This window comes from Vanessa tameamea, chromosome 2, assembly GCF_037043105.1.
Source record: "Vanessa tameamea isolate UH-Manoa-2023 chromosome 2, ilVanTame1 primary haplotype, whole genome shotgun sequence".
Taxonomy (NCBI): Eukaryota; Metazoa; Arthropoda; class Insecta; order Lepidoptera; family Nymphalidae; genus Vanessa; species Vanessa tameamea.
The window spans coordinates 12,070,956-12,091,653 of NC_087310.1; the positions used below are offsets into that span (position 1 = coordinate 12,070,956).

At 31.4% G+C, this 20,698-nt stretch overlaps 2 protein-coding genes across 2 annotated transcripts in view; both read right to left on the bottom strand.

The window, feature by feature from the left end:
* Window positions 1-936: 936 nt before the first annotated feature.
* LOC113393760 (uncharacterized) lies at window positions 937-11,111 on the bottom strand. The gene is made up of 12 exons (XM_026630803.2): window positions 10,949-11,111; window positions 9,300-9,493; window positions 7,174-9,054; window positions 6,963-7,093; window positions 6,663-6,885; window positions 4,316-4,387; window positions 3,709-3,765; window positions 3,272-3,412; window positions 2,836-3,053; window positions 2,385-2,552; window positions 1,393-1,542; window positions 937-1,071 (listed from the first exon to the last, which is right to left on the bottom strand). Exons 2-12 carry the CDS (start codon window positions 9,481-9,483, stop codon window positions 1,015-1,017), a joined length of 3,282 nt encoding a protein of 1,093 aa, XP_026486588.2. The 5' UTR covers window positions 9,484-9,493; window positions 10,949-11,111; the 3' UTR covers window positions 937-1,014.
* Window positions 11,112-15,521: 4,410 nt separating this feature from the next.
* Window positions 15,522-20,698, bottom strand: part of LOC113393759 (protein eiger) — a 36,124-nt gene continuing 30,947 nt past the window's right edge. The window contains exons 5-8 of the mRNA XM_026630802.2: window positions 17,480-17,570; window positions 17,310-17,394; window positions 16,888-17,039; window positions 15,522-16,603 (exon numbers count right to left, since the gene is read on the bottom strand). Coding sequence (XP_026486587.2) covers window positions 16,316-16,603; window positions 16,888-17,039; window positions 17,310-17,394; window positions 17,480-17,570 — 616 coding nt within the window. The 3' untranslated portion in view covers window positions 15,522-16,315. The remainder of the gene's footprint in view (window positions 16,604-16,887; window positions 17,040-17,309; window positions 17,395-17,479; window positions 17,571-20,698) is intronic.

Consider the following 20,698-nt stretch of genomic DNA (forward strand, 5'->3'; position numbering starts at 1 on the left):
AAGGCTTATATTCAATTTTGATGCAGTCGTTGTTACATTATTTCTTTTAAAAAGAGTACATTTGTGATTGTGGTAATTATATTTACATATATATTGACATGAATACAATCGACACAAACGTATTTAAGTGAGTACCTTTAAAAATTTTTTTAGTGATAACTGAAAAGGTTTTATATTTTGATATATGTATTTATTTTAATTTATAAAATATATTTTAATACCAAGAAACTCTTAGGCTGGTAGACTTAATTGTTACGTAATTCGATATATTTATAATTAAATATCAATTACGCCATAAATTTAGGGCCTTCCAATTCAAATAGCGAAAATTAGGCGGCAGCCTAGGGCGCTTAAAAAATGAGGTGAGGTGTTAATTTCAAAATAAATATTGACAAATTTACATTACTACTGAGATAAAATCTTAAAGAAGTAACTTAAATTATTTCTTTATATTCTTTAATAAAACAGCTGTCGTTAGGTAAATCTCAGAGTTTTCAGTAAAACCTAAGATTTACCTATTCTTAATGGTAAATGCCCAAAACGTTAAATAACTAACCTAACCTATTTAAATTAATTTCATTTCGGATATTATTTTATAACACGTTATGACATGATTTAAATAGGTTAGGTTAGTTATTTAACGTTTTGGGCATTTACCATTAAAAATTGGTAAATATTAGGTTTTACTGGAAAATCTTAGGATTTACCGTAGTTCGAGCTTTTACAGTAACATATACACTTATAACACATAGATTAATAAATACATATATAATTAACGATAAAACACAGCGTATATAAATAGGAAAAATAAAAATAATAGACAAATATTATTCGTATGTATGTATTGTTTCAATTCCAATAGTATCGTAATACCTACTATAAAATATATTATAAAAAATTAAAAATATTTTTATGCCATTTTTTCTTTCTTTTTTATATTTGTAAAAACTTTCAGGCGCTCTCAATTAAATTAATTATAAATTTTAATTTCTATACACTTAATATTTAATTAAACTAACAACAATTACACCGCCAACAACTTTTCTTTGCACGTTCGAAGTATGTGTATTCCTGAAAAAAAAGTTTATAAGTTTAAAGATTACAAAATAGTACGAGTAATACATAATTAAAGAATATAGATGTTACTTCCTGAAAGTAATAAGGTCAAAAACTCATTTATTACTCATTGAAACAAAATTTAGTAAGATTATTTTAATTTATTAGTAAGTAAATTTTCAGATTATTAAGAGACAAGAGCCCTTTCCGTATGTTATTTCAGTTATTTTGGCTGAATTTGTTAAGCTGGCTGTGCTGATTTCAGTCTTACAACGAACATGTCAAGTGGAGCTGAGACATTAAAAATAATTAACACATAGAACTGATAATACTTACAAGCAAAAATGCCGCGGCCAATAGAAGAGCTTTATGTTTTGGCTGTGCTGTATCAGTAGGATAAATAATGTTTGTTGTAAAAGCAACGAGCTCTCGATCCCAACCGTGAGATATTGTTCCAACTTCACGTAAGGAATCCCCACTCAATATCTGAAAGAATATTGTTTTTTGTGGCAATCAACATAATACGTGTTTATTTAATAACCAATACATTATATAATAAATGTTTACAGAACTACATATACAATATTTAATTTAAATTTAAAATCAATAAATTTTCATTTATTATTATGTGTAATATCAATTAGTGAAATTTGTTCACATACCCAAAGTGTAATTTAATTTAGAGATGATTGATTATATTGCGGTTCGCCGGCGCTCGTAATTATTTTAATTATTACTACTAACATTATATTGATTAACAAAACCTCGTTTTGGTTTTGTAGTACGCCGGTAAATTCATCATTTGTCTTCTGATTGATGACGATGTAGCTTTTATTTAAATTAAGACGTGTGTAAAATACACATTTGGTTCTCTTTATTTTCAATTCATCTGAGATTATAAAACCAAAGGCAGATGGAGTGAAGCTACAAAAGCGAATGAAATATCAAAAGCGAATGTAAATTCCCGACAGTGTGAAGTGACAAGCGTCACTACAATCCACGCGCCCCACTTGCCATTTGTTTTATAATCTGAGTATATTCCTTACAGTTGTGTTATAATTCAATAAATGTTTGTTTTTTCATACAATAGGCTTACAAGACATTTAAGTAATATACTTTATTAGTATTGCATTATACGTGAATTAGGAGGTAACATAAAATGATCTGGACTTGACTCTTACGAATTAAATCACTTGTTAAAAGTAAACCGAGGGTTAATTTAAATTCTCAATCTCGTAATTAATCAAATATTTTTGAAAGGAATAACATAATATATTCTTAATATAATATTATATGAACATTGTGCAAGCTTATATTTTTTGTATTACCTTAAATTTAGAAAGCTGAAGAGCACTTTTTTTTAAAACTGCCGGGCCTTCTACAACATAGAGGACGTCATCCGCCGCATCTCTCACCAGAAAGAACGGAACCATCCACGTCCACTGTTGTTGTATTCGACCAATATAGTCTCCTGGAGGTGTTATTACTCTCATCTCCTGATTTATAAAACGATAAAAAATATGTAAGAAAATATTCGAATGTAATTAAATGCTAACGCAGGCAAATTATGTTATTATTATGTATTAAATGAATAGGTTGTTGATAAATATTATCTTTTATACAAATTTTCATTTGCTGTATAAATAATACAGGAAAGATCCGAACCTAACCTAATTAAATCCTGACTTTATTTAATCCTGGATTAATTTAATCTTGTAAATGGAGAGTGGTGGTAAGACTGCTTGAATGAAGTATGTTTTGCTTTTAGATTTAGATTACCTGCAACCTACAAGGAAACAAGCAAGACGCTGCTGCGAGTCGTCTTTGCAGCACCAACGCCTCCTGCCTCGTGCTGTCGTGCAAGTGCATCACAAAGGCTCGTCCCATGCCACATAGGTTTCTTTGTGTTTTCGAAGACACTTCGCTAGCGATGTATAATGATTCGCCGTGAGGTACCTTTACTATGTATCTGTTCTCTGAATTTATTCCCGATGTCACTAGAAATATAATAAGTGACAAATATTATCATTCTTTATTTTTTATATTCAGATAAAATTTAAGATAAAGAATAATATCCGGAATCCGGGAATAAGTGTTTTAAGATTGTTACATTTTGCGTCGTATTACAAATTCTAAGCTAGAAAAACAGTTTCAAATACGAAAATAAACATACATTATTTCTATTAAATCGATAAGTATTTACTAAACAACTTACAGTCATCAAGTTCTACTGTTTGTTGTATGAGCAGGCTGGAAGCACCGATGAGAAAATCTAAGCCGTGTAATGATATGAACTGCCCTCGACTGTTCGATTGCCAATCTGTCGTCGATACTGGGAGCTCAGCTCGATTACTCTCTGTGTGAAAAATATTATAGATTTAAAATCTTTCTTTCTTTCTCCTTCAAAAGACAATCTGATTGGTGTATATCTCTAGGACGCACACCAATCAGATGGTTAAACTGGTTGGTTAGTTCTAGGTTAAGCAAATACTTCCTTCTCCCTAGTAAGGCCACTAACAGAAACCGATATAAATAAATTAATCATATGAGTCTACACCAGCACGAAAACGAACTTCAGAAATAAAGGAATGAAGGGAGGAGAGGGAGTGAATAAACATTGTCAAATCTAAAAAAAAAAACAATTAAACTTACCTTGCACTTGGGGTTGGACGCTTATCACCAGATCGGGTCTCAATGTGGATCCATCGTCTAAGGGAATTATTTATTTCATCTTATTATTATTTCTTGATTTCGTTTCTTAGGACTACAAGAAACCCTTCGTAAGAATATTTTCAGATTGGCCGGTAGACGACATTGTAGCGCACCCATGGCCGAAATTGCTTTTGTTGTGCAGTCTTACTTGACTAAATTGACTAATACTATACAAACATGACATACAAATTATAGAAAAAATACGCCATCCAAAAGATTGTCCTGTGACATTATTTTTAGGTATTTTTCAAATTCATGCATGATTTTTTATCGATAATTGATTCATATCTTATTATATGTTTCTTCATAAGTATTACTTCTTTATATTTAAAATACTTTAAATGTTTTAAGTACCTACCTAAAAATACTGTCAGTGTACAAAATGTACTGAAAAATATGTGTTTGTTTGATAAATTATGACTAGACAACACTGGAGGTTTATTTAGATAAATTAAATTACTTGTTTATGATAAGCGTCAAAACATCGTCGGTGCAAAACTGCAAAGTAACCTACAAACTATTTGTTCCTTAACAACTATAGCATTACCTTCAGTAGCTGCTGGATTATCCACGCCTCTTGCACTTCCACTATTATTCGCCATGGCAGGAGATCTAACCACTTATGTATATTAAGTATGTAATAATGATGTATAATTATAATGTTCTTTATTATTAGTACTGAACTGTACTGAGTTATCGTCACAATTCAATCGTTCGCACGCCTTGTTATCAATAGATAAATCTCTATCATTATCAATAGTACAACAACTTGTTGAGCATCACGTTTCGTAAAGTATTTTAGCTTTCATTACGTCAGTCATTTTAGTTTTTAATTATATTTACAAATATACCTTCTAAGAGTGTCTCATTGCCTGTACTAATTAATCCTGTAACTTCGTTGTTCGATTTGACTCCTTTTTGGTAATGCAGCTGCTTATACTCATATTCCATGTGCATTGTACAATCTACCAAACCGCATTGGAGCAGCGTGGTGGAATATGCTTATACCTTCTCCTCAACGGGAAAGGAGGCCTTAGCCCAGCAGTGGGAAATTTACAGGCTGATTATGTATGTTATGTTATGTATGTTATGGTAATAGGTTAGAACTAAACTCTTCAATCTCTTCCTTTGCGTGTCTAAAGATACGCAGAAGTGACTGAAATAATCGGGGAGGTGCATCAAACTTTAGCCGAGTACGATGACTGTGGTATACCAACCCAGCATGTTAGTGTCGACCACGGGAGCGGTTACGGTTACAACGCCTGGGGGTGCTACTTTACAGCGGGTAAAATATAGTTTAAAATAAAACAACGTTTGAAAACCATTTATATTAATATGTTATCATGAACTTGAACATAGTTACGAATAGAATAAGTTTCAAGTAACATTAATGTTTTTGGCATAATGTATGTTTCCGTTCCAAATGAGCTTTGAAAGTACTACTAAAAACACATGTAATTAATATTATCGATGATGATATTACGGATATGAGCTGATATCATAACAGTGTATTACTATGTTAAAATTACATCAATTCTGCCATTTACTCGGAAGACTTAGAAGATTAAATAGGATATTATTTAGATAGATCAAATAACTCGTACCGTTTTTTTTTTTAATATGTATTTTAACTTTCAGTTTAAAATGTTGAATACCACCATTATTTAAATAATTGGTAATATTTTATATATGCTGATTAAAATTTATTAATAATTTTAGATATTAGACTAAAATGACTAGTCTCGATAAAACAACGACTATTTTATTGTCCTAGTATAGTCTAGATTTTGTGCACTAGTGCTAATTGTGCAGTGTAACCCCTCTTCAATTGGGAATAGCGACTATCATTACGCTAAATTATGTTAGTTATGGCATAAACTTTTTATCAACACTACCAGATATACCAAGTCATTTTTGTCACAGTAGTGCTGATCCATGTTGAAGACAAGTTTAGAAAACTAGATAAAATCAGCTCTATATTTTTTGCAGCAACTTTTATATATTTTCCACTTAATAAAAGACATATATGTATAATTTAAACAACGATGCATACATGTATAAATATATTATGTAAAATTATTCGAAATATTCATTGTTTAATACGAATGTTTTAAAATTATCTTTTTGTGTTTATCTATATGATTCTTTGTTTTTTTTTTTAAATTCTATATAAAGTTCTGAATATATAGTAATTTAAAAGTTCAAGTATATAATATAATTATATATATTTAATAATCTTTAATTGCCGTAATGCTTAGTTTACGTCGACATACTTAAACAATAATACATAGTGTACATGTAAGTAAATATTTAACAACGATAGACATACTTTTTTAAAACACCCATAATATAAACGTCATCTACAAAACCTTGGACATTTCCCCCTAGATCGAACCGTTTTCTACAGCTGACTTTGACGTTAAACAATCAGAAATGCAATAAAATATTATTAGCAAAATCCTTATACAACGTTCAATATTTAAATGGAAAACATTTAACAATGAAAGCTTTTGTATTTCGCATAAATTATTATTTAAATCTTAGCGAATAGTCAATTATAAATGTAACGACGTATATCGAATTAAACAGTTTTATTCATACGCGTCTATGGCCGGTTAAACCCGTATGAATAATATAAAATTTAGATGTTAACAAGGGCGTAATCGATGTTGATTATCAGTGGACACTAAGATTAAGTGACATTTAGAAAAAATACATCTATTAAAATTGTTTATAAATGATTACGATAATAATATTTTAATTAATACAATCATAAATCAGAAGCTTCATAATTGAGTTTCACTACTCATATTTGTTGAGCTTCTTTCTCGTAATAAGTAACTGCGATTTCTGCACATAATGGCTCATTGCAAGGTCGGTTTCGAAGTTTCTTTATCGGTGAAGCGCTCTCTGCCAACCTAGATTTAGTTTCAAAGTGGCAGGAAGGCAAGGGCTTGCTTCGCATTCACCATCTAACTCATCGACTAAATTTTCATGCAATTCTCTTAAAGCCATGAGAGCCGAACGCGCAGCTCGCTGACAACTCATATCACCTTCACATGATGAGTCTGCTTCGGACAGAAATACTAAGTCACATGTTGTTGGAGGAGCCTCACCCTAGAAGTAAAAAAAAAAAATATTAATATTCTTTATATTTAAGAATTGTTTTGCACCAAAGTTCATTCTATACTTACACAAAGGTAACAAATCTGGTGTAAGCTACACAAAGGAAGAAACAGTTGACCACGATCTCCAGCCAATAAGTCGACACCACGGCATCTTTGTACAATCTTTGCTAAAACTGGGCAAGCACCCATAGAGCTAACTGTAATAAAATACGTGAAATGTTAACAATATTATATTACCGTTGTTAATAATTCGATCACTGTTAGTGTATAATTTTACCTGTTGACATAACAGGAGTATGATGGCTTCCACTTCCACCCATATATCCTTCAGAGAGCTGTTCCTCCATTTTACCATTTAAATAATGACCAGCTCCTTGTTCATCTTCAAAATCATCATTTTTTTCAGGTGCAATCGGAATGTCATTAGGCATGAGTACCTTTTCCTTTTTAATAACAACTCTTTTATATTTATCACTAGTGTGATCAGAAGAGGAACGTACAACTGAAGACGCTTTTTGCATTTGCAAACTTTGCTTGAATTCCTTTAGCGCTTTGCGCATTTTTTCCAAACTATAGGCTGCAGCCAAACGAGACAGCAATTTTTCTTTCATTTCTTGTTCTTCTTTAGAGTCTAGCTCTTCACCAATATTTGAATAATGTAATGCTTCATCCACGATTATTCCTTCCATATTTTTCAACTTCTTATCGATATTATCCAATTTCGATTCATTATCGGTTCCAGAGTTTCTTTTTTCATCTTTAGCAAGTGAATGATCGTTATTCATTCGAATATTTGTTTCCTCGTTCGGTTGAACGTAATTGCGTTTTGCATAATTATTTTTTCTAAAGGAATTTAAGGGGTATATCACCTCCTTATTAAATGTGTCAAAGTATTGTTTTTTGAGTCGATCCTCATTTAGATTATTTACAAAGGAAACAGACTTTTTAAGCCTTTTGTCAATGCCGAAATAATCTGACCAATCGATAGACTTCTTCTTGATTTTAATTGGTTTCTCAGTTTCTTGATTATTATCATTCTCGTGTTGATCTTTGTCCTGATTATGTTTATGATCTTTATCATGAGTATGTTCTGATTCATGGGTGTTATGATAGTGTTCTTCTTTACCGGATACTCCTGGGGGATGAATTTTGTGCTCCTTTTCTTCGTGACTATTATCTTCGTACATTGTCAGATTGTGGTCATGCACGGTATGATTATGAGGTAAAACTAACGTCGGTGGCTTACTATCATGCAGTTTTTCAACATGGTCAGTGTTACGCTTAACGGGAGATTTAATAAATTCATTTTCTGCATTCCCGAATATTTTTGACAAGTCTCTGATTATTTTTGGATCTGTTCCGGCACTATTTCTGAATGTCTTAGTATCGCGTTTATTCTGGTCAGGAGCAAATCTTTTCTTTTGGCTATTGAAATTATACGGTTCACTGCTCCTTTTAGTTACAGGAAATCGCTTTTCAATAGTTTCATATGCATACTGATCTTCATCTGCTAAATCAGAGAGACTATCATCGTTAAGAGGTTGAAAGGCAATAGCATATTCTTCTCGCATGTCGTCTTTATCATTATCATCATCATTATCAGAAACTTCATATGAATTATAGTTAGAATTACGAGGAACAATATCTCCATTGTTCTTAATATATTCGCTCTCGGTTAATACCGATCGATCCATATTGGATTCTGGACTTCGTTTTCTTTTAAAAGCTACGGGACCCCAATTATTAGGAAATCGTTTTTTGATAATTTTATCTTTATATAATTTTACTACTCCTTCTGCATTATCTTCATTCTTAGAACGCCCTTGGTTATTCTTGTATTTAGACCAGAGCTGATCCAAAAGAACTGCATATTCAATGTCGTTGTCTCCTTCGTTTTCCAGAATGTGACTATTTTCTTCTACATCTTCATCTCTATCCATAAACAAGTCTCGAAGTCTATCATTGTCTGAATGTTGACTTCGTTCGCGGAAAGGAGATGGTTGCCGTGTATTAGAATTCGGTCTACTATATGCAGATTTTTTCTTGATTATTTTGTACTCATAAGCTTCAGATGGCCTTTCATTTTCTAGCAACCTGACAATATACTTTGGAGATGTTTCATCATCAGCATTTTCAGGATCTACTGAATAATCGGGCTCTGCAATTAACAATAAATATAAACGTGAAAAGCATTAATAAATTACGATTTAGTTTTGAAAATATGTCTAAAAAAATAATGAATCCTATAAATAATTACATAACATAAATTGCGTATCCTTAAAATCATTTTCAATCTATTAAAAATATTGTTTTAAGTAGTATTGTTATAATTTTGCGTTGCCTGAGAAGCATTAGCATTAGTGTGGATTAAATTTATACGATAATGTAAATTCTTTGTCTCACCAGGATAAGCTTGCGGCGGCACGAAGTCGTAAAAAGCTTCATAATCTGACGATTCAACGGGTACATGCACGCGCCCACGTTGTCGTCGCTGCAACGCTTCAAGTGCCCCACGCAACGATCCGCCGCGCTCCGCCGTGCACACAACCATGCACACGGTCGCCAAACACAGCCATAGAACTCGCATACTGCAACACCTGTATTGATTGATACATTAATAGTCGCTCAAACATTAGACCTATCAACAATAATATTATTACGCAGTTTCATATCTTAAAAAATAATTCAATAGATCAATGATTTAAAAAAATAAAATGCGTATCTCTTATGCTATCATTGAAACGTGGACTGACAGTAACTTGATTATTTTGTTTTGCAAGCGGCAATGATGTATCTCATGAGATCAAATATTATTCCTAACATGGAGTTAAAATAATCTCCGACTTATAGCGTATATCTTTATAGAAGTAGGTTGTTTTTTATCTGATATCAATGTGCGGTTTAAACTTTCACATTTGGATCGTAATATCAATACATTAGGACCCAAATGAAAAGCAAAATACATCTTTATTTTTAGCTTTGTTGTATGACCGATGTTTATATTATTATGTATATAGAAAGAGTTCCAAGAGATATAATTGGAGAATATAGAAAATAAGGTAACAGATTTTATCGATTAAGTATAATGCAATTTTTACCATTGGAGAAAGAGATGTCGAAATTAGTGTGATGTTTTTTACTAAAAGTTAAACATAATTCAATTACAAGAATTTGAAAATCCTGCTACTCTTGGAATGTGCCACACGATATAATTTTATAGTTTTGTCAAGCGGTGCATAACAGATGTATGTGGTAAGCCATGCTGCCATACGAAGAAATTACACACAACATTATATTCTTATTTTTTTAAATATAATGAATGCATTTACTTTGCGTATTCAATATTTAAAAGAACAAGATTACCAGATGTACTATAGGTATATATAGAACACATCATATCATAATATATTAAATAAATGTAGATTTTTCGAGAATAATGACGATAGGTTAACAGATATTGTAGGTTGACAATAAAATGTATGTTTATCCTGAGAGGGTTGTAACCAAAAGTCTTGCAGAGGAATCGTAACCGAGAAATTCAGAGAAATATTTATTTGTTTATTTCAAGAATTATTCATTTCAATGGACGTACGTTTTTATATATTTTTAAATTTAAATAAATAAGATAAATATCAAATACGAATGCAGTTTTGAGAAAAATTGAGGGATTTTGTCGGTTTATGTCTCGTATATTGATTTGTTTAACATATATTATTTACATAAAATATAAATATTATTATAAATTAAATATATTATTTATATATAATATATTTAATTTATATATAAATTAATATAAATTAATATATTTAATTTATATATAAATTAATAAATATATTATTTATATATAATATATTTAATTTCGTAGAAATAGCTTCCAGCCGGGTCAGTTATATAGGTCACCATTTTCTATAAACATACGATTTGACCGCCCGTCAAACAAAGAAAGCTGAATGATATATACAGATCGTTCTTATGAGCTTTAGGCGTCAACAAAACATTGTTATTTCAAACAGACGCTGTTTGAGATAGCCTTTATATTCATAAGAACTTACCTTAAACCATTTATCACGACACAACAAAACACAGGGTGTATTTTTCAGCGTGTACGACCACTAGGGTGTCTGGAAAACAACTGGGATACTGAAAGTTGGCACCGTGCGCCCTACCTCATGCGCAGTAGACATGCCAGGGTTCCGCAGGTTTCAGGGGCTACGGAACCCGCTATGAATGATATAGCTGAAAAGATATAAGCGGGGCGGAGCGAGGAGGGGAGCAGTTATATAACTACGATCGATAGAGGGAGCGAAGCCGGGCTTAGGTACAGTACACAGTGTTGCAAAATGTTTATTTATTTTTATTGGAATCAAGTCCACTCTAGTTTATTGCTTGCAGTATTCGCTGTATGACCTGCATTCATTACCTTTTCTTTATTCCAAGCAATAATAGTACATTCCACCGACACTGTTATATAAAGTAACGTATGGAAAGAGAGAAATATAAGATTAATTTATTAATATATAATAAACGAATGTGTAGCAATAAAACATGTTTAATTTCATTCATTTAAATCACCCAAGTAAATATCTTTGTCAATGTATAAAAATATAAATACTCTAGAGTATTATTCGGGACAAAACCTTAACGTTAATTTAAACATAAAAAGTTGTAGAATTAAATATCTTTCCTGGAGAAAAAAATATTTCCTTAACTTTTAACTTTGTTTGCAATAAAGATAGGTGGTAATTAATTGTTCTTTCAAAGAGTTAACATAAAATTATTAATAATTCATTAGTAAAGTAACAGCAATTTTAGTTTTAGAATTTTATTTTGTTTTTATTATAACCCATTTTAATTCAGGTGTTAACGTACTATATTTTAAGATATTTTGGTGTTGATGCAAATATTTTTACTTCCAATATCATAAATCATAATAGATACATCAATTATTATATATACGCGAAATTCGCTTTATCTGAAACTCCGATAAATAGTAATATATATAACCTTTCATCAGGTATCAGACTATTTAGACGAATTAAACCTTTTATTACAAAACATTATTAATAAACAGTCAAAATAATATTAATGTGTTTTGTTAAATGTTATATTATTGCTCAAATTAATACTTTAATTGCAACTAGGTGTTAAAAACTTAAATAATATTGTTCTTATTAATATATAATGGCAACATGTATGACTTAAGTTTGCAATTGTGCGTGCTGTGACTGCAGGACTTATTAAATCGATTTCAATTAAAACCTACAGGTGCCGTAGTTCAACACGTATATTATACCTAGTCGTACACTTTCCACCCCTCCCAATAAAAGTTGCCAGACAATCACAAAATGTATCTCTATATAACCGAATATGTAACCGAAAAGGATGTCGCCACTTAGCTCTGTATAATATGCATATATATTGCTTTCCAGATATTCATTTAACTAATTATTATCGTTAGGGATACATTTACTTAAAGCAATAAAGTGGAGTGCAATCTAGAGTTGGTTTCGAACGAAGCAACGCAACTTCGCTCAAACTAATTTAACTACTGCATTGGAGGAGCGGTTATGAGATACTACGAGAATTGTTGCTTCAAACTGTAGAGCACAATATTATGTAACTATTTTAATTTAAAAAACATTATTATGAACGCGGTTTAATGATCAACATTCTGAGGCTTCTCATTCTTGTATCGTGGTATTTAATTGAAGACGCCCGCCAGCCGCCCATGTCGCCGTAATTATTTTTATTTGCACTCTTCTCCTTATGATGCCCAGCTTCATTACCCTGTAGGCATGCTAGTTTTTACTATAACGTTATTTGTACGAACATAATTTTCTTTACAAGTTTGTGATGGTTCATAACTTTTTTTAATAATTATTTATTATTTAAAAATACAATATGTATTTTATTAAAACATAACTTTCTTACAGATTTTATTTAATAGTATATGTATCGAATGCTTTGAAAATATCGTAATAATTTTAGTATGGATACTTAGTACTTGTCATATTGCAATTGAACGCAACTTTGACAGTAGTCGAAATTTTAGTCAAATTGTAATTTTTAATATACAATTCTAGAGTTAAATTATATCAACTAATGTTCGCCCAGTGACCGAAATTCGGCCATAGCCATCGTTGATAATAATTTTAGTGAAAACATATACGAGTATATGAATCTGTATGTAACGAAAGATACTGGCAACAGTTGGTTGTGCAAGGCGAGGCGTCCTACGATTTCTCGCGTCCTGATATTTGGATCATTTGATATTTACTGTAGCTTTTGTGCAAATTGAGTGCTTTAGGTTAGGTTAAGTTAGTTAAAAGTGTCTTTAACACATTCAATTCTTTAGACCCGTCCGGCGGATTTTTTTAAATGATTATATTAAATGCTTGGTGGCCTTTTTTGCATTACTTCCTGAAAACTTCGGCCATGTCGTTTCTACGTCATTGAGTTGCGTCAAATATTACGAGTTTGGTTGGTAGATAATTAACAGTTTCATAAACAGAAGAAATTATAACTCACGTTATAAAACAGAAAATATTTTTTTATCTATTTATAGGATTACAGACAATACATTAACAGGCAAATACGCAAAATGTCATCGTAAAACAAATTTCGTTTAACTTCTCTGCTAGAAGTTATTGGTTGGATATATATCCCCCCAGCATATTCCTCAAATCACCTTATATAACTGTATTGTACTATATTGTACTGTGTTGTATAACTGTGTACGTAAATATAAAAATAATACTTTCAAAATACAATAAAGATCCTACTCGTGATTCGGTATCTGTAAATTCTAATTTTAATTATAATTAAATCTGTTACAATAAAAAATAATTACCATGACAGGAATCCTCAATAACGACTATCGCCACGTAGGTAATGCGGTTCCTATTGTTCTCGAGGCTAAACTTGACCCGGTCGGACCATGTAAAATGTGGCTTATTTTTGAATATAAGTATGTAGTCATAATATAATGACTAATTGCAATGACTTCCTATTACAACGAGAAATCTTAATAAGTAATTAGTAAAGTAAGAAAAAGTCACATTCAATGTGCACGAATACTTAATATAAACTCTACTTTTATCAGTGTAACGCGGTTCTTACTGCTCTCGCCGCTAAGTTTAAGTTCGCCCGTCACTGCACAATGCGCGTTTTACACCACACGTGGAACTTGTTATATGAAAATGCACATCACCACTTCTGTTTTGCTTTCGTGGTGATCATACAAGCTATCCTGTGCCAAAATTATTGTAACTGAATCTACTGGACTTCTTTCTTGCACTTATGACGACATTAACTAGTTTTTTGGTTGGTGATTTTAAATGAGATTGATGACTTTTAGTTAAAATATACTTCTTTTAATCAACCTACATTCATTAGATGCACGTCGAGAGGAATATTTTTAAATACTTTGAAATTATTATATGTAAATGATATCAAACAATATATAGTTATTCTAAAAAATTACATTGATATTATGAAAGATAAGATTCCTGGGACATGTTATCCTGTGAGAAAGGCTTAGATTCAGACTATATATAAAGGGCAAAAGGTATAAATGTCCTGTCGGGTCAACCAGATGTTATTATACAATACATTTATATGGCGTGTCGGTCGATGTCCTTCTCGGCGAAGCTAATCATGTCAAAAAAGTTATATACTACCTTATAGTTGTTTATTTGTATGTCGTTCAACAAAGAAAACATAATACCTCCTACGTGACATTGGCGAAATAATCTGTGCCCTGTGGCACAACTAAAAGCCATTAAACTAAGAATTGAATTGAATTGAACATAATACATGGGGAAAATGTTTTTTTATTATATAATAAATAGGATACACAAATAAATCATTATATGATTTCAGATATCTACAAGCTACATACACAGAATAGATGAGGGCTCAGTCATCTGTATGATGTTTAACCAAAAAAGATCATCACCAATTATCTACTCTGTGTATGTAGCTTGTAAATTTGTATTTTTTTTTAATTTCAGGACAAACTATACTGCGTAAGCGGCCATGTGAAGTGGAAGCGACCTGCCAACTCCCTTTGTTATAATTATCTCGGATGGTAGAACAAATGTAACCGTATTTTTACAGATGATTTCACGTGAAGGTCATTACCACTTCGGCTGGTACGGCGGCTACGTGTGTCTGAACCCTAAATATTTGCGCTGAGCATTTTATTAAAATAAACTCAAATAATATTATATAGAGCCGAGATGGCCCAGTGGTTAGAACGCGTGCATCTTAACCGATGATTTCGGGTTCAAACCCAGGCAGGCACCACTGAATTTTCATGTGCTTAATTTGTGTTTATAATTCATCTCGTGCTCGGCGGTGAAGGAAAACATCGTGAGGAAACCTGCATGTGTCTAATTTCAATGAAATTCTGCCACATGTGTATTCCACCAACCCGCATTGGAGCAGCGTGGTGGAATATGCTCCATACCTTCTCCTCAACGGGAGAGAGGGCCTTAGCCCAGCAGTGGGAAATTTACAGGCTGATTATGTTATTATTATGTAATATTTTAATCAAATTTTATTATTCATATTTTTGATTAAAAATCTTTAAAGAAATAGAGGCTTGATAAATAAAAATGTATGTATTTTGTACTACTTTAATCTTACAACATAAATTCAATATTCACAATGCAGTGTTGCATTAATTTTTTCAAAATATAATCGCATAAAATAGTAAATTCTAAATGTAGGTACGAATAAATTATTTAACTTAAAATATCAATGGCATAACAGATCTTTCGTAAACATTTCGTTAGCTTTTATATATAACTTAAACCCTAAGAATCCGTTTACGCACCTTGATGCGTACACATAGACAGTATGATTTTTTTACCATCAATATTTAAATAAAAAAGATTAAATTATTATTTAAATCAGCCCAAAAGGTAACAATTTGATTTTAAAACGACAATCGGCATCTGCGTTTTTTTTTAGATAAATAATTTCGTAAAATAATATAAATATTAATTACTTAGTTGTCTAAGTAAGTACACGCAAATGCAAATAAAATATTAACAAAAAACGTTATTGTTATAAATTTGACGATAAAAGAAGATGTATCATACTTAAACGTAAAACTTAATTTAAATGATCGATTTCCCACAATGGCACTTGTTTGACTACTAAATAAATATCACTATATATGTAGTAAGTCTGGGCAAGAATATGCTTTCATTTGAAATAATTCAACACAAATATAACAAACAATCTCGATACCAAACGAGTCCAGTAACGGTAACGGTTATCGTTCTGATTTACCATAAAGAATAGATAAATAAGATATATTAATACGGATACCCAATTATCCTTAAATTTATTTGATTCGAAATATCGAATAACGCATGGAAAACACCGTCAATAATACGTTGTTTTCTCAACTAGAATTCCTCGACCGGGTCCTCAGCGTCAGCCAGTTTAACGAGACCTATGAAGCTCTTCTCTGGCTGCATCAATGAGTGTCTATCTCCACCGGTGTTTCTCACCGCGAGTCTGTCTCCAGCTTTCAAGAATAGAGCCGCAGCAGAAAAGCAGGAGTTCGGTTTATCTAAACGCTCAGTGGAGTGCGTGGACTGAGCGCATTGGAGAATAGTTTCCCTTTCATCCATGTATGCGTTTGTGCGATGTAACACCCACGAGATTATATCGTGGCTATCCAAATAATAAATCTGAAACAAACGATTTTGCTAATAATGCATAAGCTATTTGAAAAATAATATTGTTTTGTATTATTTCGAAACACTAAAGTAGAAAATTCTGGAGCATTAAGACACAGAAGGCGCATGTTCGTTCTTTTGGATTATTAACGATATATTTTACTTCAAGAAGAGAATTAAAATTTAGTTGGATCTCGTAAACGACGTTCAGAGTTAAAATTTACCTGAGCACAATGATGTACAATTTAGTTGTGTTGGATGTTTGTAGAGAGCGCTTATATTTTTTGTTGCATTACCTGCACGTAAACGAAGTAGACACCGGTGTGGTGCACGTGGATGTGCCCGTTCCGAGTGAGAGTGGGACGCGGGTGAGGTGACGCGACGGTCCAGGGCGCGGGGTACCACACGTCGTGTGGCGCGCCGTGAGCCACGCGGACCAGACCGTTTCCTATGAGATCAATTATAACAACAATGTTACACCAAAATTTTCGAATAACTGTATTTAACATATGTATATAAATTCATTCATATTAGGTATCTAAAGAAATCCTCATAACTGTCAAGTACAACGTAATTTTATTTCAATTGTTCTGTTACATCTTAAGTGCGCTTTTTCCGTCATTCAAGTGTGAAACCTCAAAATTATAGAACTTGTGTAGACAATCACTATTAGAGTTATTTCTTTTTTTAATAATTTTGTGTCATTAATTTTATGTACCTTTGTAATGTTCGTGAATCTCGGTACTGAGATGTGACGTGTTACCATGGAAGTGAGCAGCTATGAACGGTCTTCGCTGACCCTCCTAGAAAAGAACAAAAATTGTTTATTATATGAAAAAAATAAAATAAATTGCAGAATATTAAAAATATTAAAAAAAGTTAATTGACCTCATCATTACTGTTCCTGACAGTTCTGGATACGGTGTGCAGAGACAACTTGCCAAGAGGATCGCTTGGGATGAATTTCTTCGTTTTACGCCTGAAAATTTTAAAACATATATTAAAAATTATTTTGTATTGTTAGAAAATAATTATTGAATATTTTTATGTTTTATTTAAAATTTGTTTCCAAGATTTCTTTTTTTGCTAAACCATAAGTTTTTTAAAAAACGTTAGTACAATACATAAAGATATGAAATATTTACAAATTGTAATAAATTATGTTTTATTCTTAAGTAATAAATGTACATATATTAAACCTTCAATGATCAGAATTCAGTGAACTAAATATTTATGAAATAAAACTGTTAAAAATACATATGAATATTATACTAACTAGTAATATAAAACCTCTCTTAACAAAAACTTACAATGGCTTTTGTTACGACAAAGTAAATTTGTAACAGCGCTGAACCTTTCAGACTACGATATTAAATACATTTTAATGACCAAACTTTCGGGCAAGCGTAACTCTTTGATAATAATAAGTCAAATATCAGGAGCAAATCTAAAATACTAAACTCAAATCCCTTGTCTCCTACATATCTCTATGTACCTATGTGTAAAGAATATTTAGGGTAATGATCGCATTCTTTTTTTGTCATTAACAGCTGTCATAGACAACTTTTTTTTTATGAAGTCTTACGATCCATTCATATTACTAATCGTCAACCTCTTGGCAATCAATGAATCGATCATCAATTTATCTAATTTTTCTTTTAGTCTTGTGCAAGTAAATAAACTGGGCTACAACTAGGTTAAAAAAAACACGACATTAATTATTGAAGGTATTAATATAAGTAGAAAAATTAGTACCGAGACGGACACTTATAGAACCCTGTTACTAGTTAAATTAGTATTATTACAATGAATTACATTTTGAAAATTCATCAAGCGTTGGAAAATTGCCGATAACGTATCTTTAATTCTAGATAAGAATGTTGTTCTAACCCAATGTGTAACTCGTTTGCCCTTAAACGATTATAGGTCGAACAGACATGTTATACCCAGGTAAGAACAAACAGCTATCTTGACTTTAATTTGAACGTATATAGTATATAATATATTTTGTTTTAACTAATTATATTAGGAGATGGCGTGGCTAAGCTCATTACTAGTAAATTTATTAAAATTTAAAGTTGACTCTACATTTTTGTCAAACAAAAGATCATTCCTTGATATTATCATAACTTTTTAAGCGCGTATATGTAACCTAATAATTTAATTAATACGATTATCTTGTAAGATATCTTCTTTTTATTATTTAATACTCAAACCGCACCTCTTTCGTTTTGTTGAGTTCGTGGTTACGGTACCACGAGAAAAGTTCGCGAAATTATATCACACATGAAATTTAATACATCCATTATGATCAAAAACAAAAGATTGTAAAGGCAGTGTTACATAACAAGTGTATTATATTAGTACGTGTAGACTCGCCGTATTGATTTCGTCGCGACTCGGGATATCTTATATTACAAGTCTTTGTATAATGCTCGGGGGATATTAAATTCACCATCGAGGTTAGTCACGTATAAAAGAATTTCTATATTACTAACGATCGGCTCGGTTGAGGTATATTCTATAATTTATTAACGTATATAATTTATGTATATAACACAAACGTAACATTAACGTAATGTATGCACTAGATGAATCCCACAACAAATTTAACATACTTTGATAAAATAATTTAATAAACATATTATATAATTATTATTTTATAATCATATAATATACTTAAATTCATAAATAGTAATATAATTGGTTAAGCAAACGTGTATCATAAATAAATGAATGAGTTAATAGCTAGCTAATGCCCAGCATAAGTTCCTACGCCTTTATAATTTTTTCGTATTTGTGGAAGCCTGTCTGGGTAGGTGACATCCACTCATACCGGCAAACAGTAATATTTAGTATTGTTATGTTTCGGTTTGAAGGGCTAGTGAGTCAGTGTAACTAGAGGCACAAAGGCTAACATGTTAGCTTTCAATTTTGATGGCACTTTGGCGATGTAAAGAATGGTTAAAATTTACATATCTGTGGTCAGATGGTGACCACTTACCATCAAGTGGCCCATTTATCCGTCCGCTTACCTATAGGTACTTTAAAAAAGTTACCGGGTACCAAATTAGCTATTACAAAAAAATCTTCTACACAACTGCTAACAACAACTGGAAGGTAATTCCGACGAGAGTATGTACATACCAATAATAATAATTATACCAAATATATTAAACGGTGTGATATTGCAAGCAATTGTCCTGCAGAGATACTTATATATTTTTTAAATAAAGTAAATAATTAGTAGAAGTAAAATAAAGTAAAGTAAAAATAAAGTAAGACATTAAATTCCGAAAATTTAATATCTTACTTTTCAACAAAAGAATCATTAAAAATAACGTTATTAATTAAAGTAAAATGTAAGTTATAAAAGATAAACGTGGTCCGCTGTAGAGTACATTATTAAAACTCTTAACTTATCCGAGCTCACAATGAACAAGCAAACGTTTTTAAGCTCCAAGCGTTTCCGCCTTATAATTTAGCAACAAACCGCGCTAATTGGAACGTAAAAAAAACTTGCTCTTAACTTACGAGCTATTTTAAAAGGAAACGTTCTTGGTATTTGTTTCTTTACATTTCAAGCTATTCATGAATATCGCCTTGATTTATGTAACCGGGTAGCTTACTAATTAGCGTAATATATGTTAGAATTGATTCGTGCATATGCACGAAATCAATTCTACAACATAATTAACATACTTTGATAAACTGAATTCAATAAACATATTCTTTATTCCAACCATAACAGGAGAAAAGCCAAATCAACAACATTTGACAGTAAATTGACGCGATATCATTGGTCGAGAGCTTGATTTATCTGTGATATTCACTATGGATTTGCGAAACTTGGCATTTAGAACGTTGACAAAACTATTGTCGGAATTTTGGAAATAAAATTAAAGTGGATATAAATAGTTAAGTGTAATGATGTTGTATTAGAAATGAAGATATCATAAACTCTTAGTAGTGCACAATATAGCCGAGTTATTATCAAATCGCATTAAATACGTTCCTACTAATTCCTACTTCGATTGGAGTAGGCTATATATTGTTATATGGTTATTATGAGTTAATTATATTTTTACGCTATGCCTTATAAGTATA

Coding starts and splice junctions, on each gene's coding strand:
- LOC113393760 (XM_026630803.2), bottom strand. CDS start 9,483: ATGCGAGTTCTATGGCTGTGTTTGGCGACCGTGTGCATGGTTGTGTGC. Junction 3,766..4,315: donor TAATCCAGCAGCTACTGAAG/GTAATGCTATAG, acceptor TAATTCCCTTAG/ACGATGGATCCACATTGAGA. Junction 1,543..2,384: donor TTCAGCTTTCTAAATTTAAG/GTAATACAAAAA, acceptor ATATTCTTTCAG/ATATTGAGTGGGGATTCCTT.